This window comes from Gavialis gangeticus, unplaced genomic scaffold (genome assembly GCF_001723915.1).
Source record: "Gavialis gangeticus isolate Ggan-Ray unplaced genomic scaffold, GavGan_comp1, whole genome shotgun sequence".
In the NCBI taxonomy this organism is placed as follows: domain Eukaryota; kingdom Metazoa; phylum Chordata; order Crocodylia; family Gavialidae; genus Gavialis; species Gavialis gangeticus.
In genome coordinates, this window is record NW_017729032.1 from 223057847 (window position 1) to 223061715 (window position 3869).

Here is a 3869-nt window from a genome sequence, read left to right on the forward strand (position 1 = left end):
CCCCCCCCCCCCCCCCCCCCCAAGCCACTTGTGGCTGTGTCCCATGCCCTGCTATGCCTGGGCATTGCCTGCCCCAGCCCCACTCCCCCACCTCACCATGGAGGCCTCAATCTGACCTTCCCTCACACCAGACTTACCAGCCCAACACTAGTCTCCAAGTTGCCTGGCTGCATATCAGAATAGGATTGGTATCGGCCCATATGGCGCCTTAAAAATCAGCCATTGGTAATCGGCCCAATAAAATCTCTATCAGTACACCCCTAGTATTGTAAGGTAGATACGTTACTAGTTGAGCATGACAATCTAACCAGTTGTCATAAGTGGCTTAATACCTCCTCCCAGTTACCCATTTAGAGGGATTCCCTAGGGGTCTGTCCTGCATTTTGTGTTGTTTAATATCTTCACTAATGATTTGGAGGTGAGCCACATGGAGAAGCTGCTTGCTGTTGCGAGCTCTGCACTGCCCTGGTGATGTGCCTCTTGTGCATGGGGCTCAAGTGCAGAGCTGTGTTCCTCAAACAGCAGTACGTGCAGGAGGCGCATTGCCAGGGCAGCGTGGAGCTCACACAGGTGAGGAGATCCCTGCGCAGCGCTGCTGCTTCCTGCTGCGCTGGGTCATGCCCGCCAAGCTGCAAAGGCCCCGGGGGAGGAAAACAGGGCAGGAGCCTGCAGCCTGTGCCTGCCCTGTGTACAGATATGGGGGGCGCAAGTCACCTCTGCCCCCCGGGAGTGCGTGTAGTGGTGGGGAGCTGCTCCACCTGAGCCCGTAGCAGGGGGGAGTGGAGGCAGGGAGCTGCAGACCTGGGTCCATAGCCCTGGCAGCTGGGTATCTTTGTGTGTTTATCACTTATCTTTGAGTATTTAATGATATTTTCCTACTGTACCCCTTTGAAATCCTGGACTACATCCCTGTGCCTCCTATATAGTTTCTACCTCTAGTATCAAAGTTTCTGATAATGAAGTGATGTCATGGAATGCATCTACTTCATTAACTGAGGTATTACTATAAATCATGTATGCTAATTGAAATGTGAATATAGTATATGCTGTCAACACAAGTATTGAAATGTATTAATTTAAAGTCCAGTAAAAATAAAATGCAATTAAAAACAAAAACATGCTTTTCATGAAAATATTTCCACATTCTGGCTGGCTGCTGTAAAAATGTTACCTACTGTGTTTCAGGGGCATACACATACCCTTGCATACACAAGTCCATGGTGATTGGCAGTCCCCGCTCTAATGAATTTACCCCATCAGATCTCTTGTATTTTGAGTTACTGAAGTGACTTTTTTCTTGATCTCCCAAATCCATCTCATCATTTAGTTTAGCCAACATGGATGAACTGTTACATGAGAGTTTCAGTAATTAACCAGTAATATATCTTTTTGTTTGTTTTTTTTCCTCCTAGGTGCCTACTGATGGAAATGCTGGCCTGCTGGCAGAGCCTCAAGTTGCCATGTTCTGTGGCAAGCTCAATATGCATATGAATGTTCAGAATGGAAAATGGGCATCCGACCCCTCTGGGACCAAGACTTGCATTGGAACAAAAGAAGGGATTCTGCAGTATTGCCAGGAAGTAAGTTCCTAATTCAGCAGATTATTTAATGCTCTTTGGGGCATATAAATAGAATTTGTCTGAGGGCTTAGTCCACTGAGATTTTATTTTTCTTCTCTCAGCTATCTCGCACTTTCATCCTGTTGAAAAAGGGCTCTCAAGAGCCTGTCAGCACTGCTTAAGACACTAGCTGAAGAGGATATTTGAGAGTATGCAGCCCATTTCCCCCTGTCCTTCCTTCTGTTGTGGTCAGTTCTGTTGGCTGTGCAGATAGTTAAATGTTTATAAAGTGTTTTGCAGATTAAAACATGCTGAAGCCATGCCACATATGCAATATCCAAATCCTAGCTAGGTTGGTTTCACGTGCTGTGGTATGCTTCATGTCACAGTAGTATGCTGCAAAAATAAGACAGGTCAACCCACAGCAATTGGTTTCTACTGCACATTGAACTTATGTGAGGGTTTTAAATAGAAAGCTTGCCCTACAAATAAAGTCACCACGGATGATACGGTGTTTGAGAGCAGAAACTTATTGTCCACTTGTTCAATTCTTGAGAACAGATTGTGTGTCTAATTTTGTTGTTGTCCACATGCTGTGATAGCATGATAACCTTGTACTAGTGGGTGACAGGTGGAAAAAGAAAATGTGGAATTTCATGCCATGAAACAAAAAGAGCACAGCTTGAACTGCTTTTTTATTCTTTCTAAGACAAGGGCCATTGCCTCCTACAAAGACAGTGTTTCACACTAGCTGCCTTGCTCCCTGAAAAATGGTGTAATCCTTGCAAAAGTTTCTCTTTAAAGACCAAAATAGCACAGCATTTAAACCTCTGATTTTCCTTAGAACCCATATCTACTATCACTTCATTGTTATTTCCTACCAGCATCTTTTTCTTGTGGGTTTGGTTTGTTTTTAATTTTGGCTGTAGGTTTAAGAAGACAGAACTGCATGTGTGGGTTTTGATTTTTTTTTCTGGCAAATCTAATATCATATGAAAAAGTATTCCCCTTCCAACACAAACTTTTTTTTAACTCAAATGGTCAATGAGAAAGGGTTTGTTTAGGCAGCATAACTATTTATCCATGGTCAACATACCAAGAATGTTTTGGTTCTGCAAACCATGCACTTTGTGCCTATGCACATTTCCTGAAGGTGTCTTGTAGCATTCCTTTTGACTTCCTTGCTTGGGATTTGCAAACAAAAGTACTTATATCCATTGAAATGATGACAGAAAGGCCAAATGTAGCTAGTAGGCTGAGTGGGATAAAAATCTGTGGAAGTGTAAAAGTTATGAAAACAGCAATGTGTTTGAGATGATACAGACATAAACCTGGAGTGGGCTAATAGTTCCCAATACAGTAATTCTGAAAGAGATAACAGAAGTAAAGCAGAGATAATATCGAAATGAAAAAACCCTAAATTTTGGCACTCTGGGTAGTAGAAAATAGTGAGAAATTTTGAATAAAAAAAATAGAAAAAACCCCCAGAAGACAAACCTTTAGCATGGGGAGCACCCTGAAATTGTTTTGCTGACATAGAGAATGAAATTTCATTATTCAGTCAGGGCTTTTATGCTGTGGCTTCTCGGGAGGAGACTAAGGTCCAGGATCCTCATGATAACATTATCTGAAAAGCTTCCAGTACCACACACTAACCTAGGGAGACAGGCAGAGCTTCTGAGTTTCAGTGCTTAAGATACTGAGGAGATGGTGAAAGAGGAGAGGTTTTCTGGAATTGAGAAAGGAGGGCTGGGCTCCACTTAAATGAAAGGGGTGCCAAAGGGCTGACACAGCATCAGAAAGGTGATTGAACAGCCTTCAAAAAACTAGACAGAAGTTGGCACATGTAGATGAAAGCATCTCTTTTCTAAAGTCACAAATACTCAGGATACTCCCAAAGAGGATATGAAAGGAGGTGATAAGGCTTGTGTAAAACGTGGGGAGGAACAGCCAAAGCACACTGACTCCCAACCAAAGAGGGCATATAAGAGCAGGCAGCTAGCTTTAAAAAGTATTATACTTTTATACCAATGCCAGAAGTCTAAAAAACTTATGGGTGAGCTAGAATGCCTGGCATTGAGTGATGATTTAGATAGGACAGGTGTCTCAGAAACCTAGTGGAATGAACAAAATCAATGGGACACAGTAATCCCTGGCCACAAACTATATAGGAATGGTAGAGTAAATCATATCAGTGGGGGGTGATACTTTATGAAAGAGAAATGTTAAGCATAGTAAACATTTTACGGGGGGGGGGGGGAACAAAAAAATCCCTGGGGGAGAAAATCACCGGCAAAAAAAGGTTTTATT

General features: G+C 42.8%; 1 protein-coding gene across 5 annotated transcripts in view; it reads left to right on the top strand.

The window, feature by feature from the left end:
- APP (amyloid beta precursor protein) overlaps window positions 1-3869 on the top strand; it is a 494720-nt gene that overhangs the window by 120110 nt on the left and 370741 nt on the right. For all 5 annotated transcript variants that reach the window (XM_019524043.1, XM_019524047.1, XM_019524048.1 and 2 more), the window contains one exon: window positions 1413-1580. In XM_019524043.1, coding sequence (XP_019379588.1) covers window positions 1461-1580 — 120 coding nt within the window. In that variant the 5' untranslated portion in view covers window positions 1413-1460. Of the gene's footprint in view, window positions 1-1412; window positions 1581-3869 lie in introns of those variants that run through there.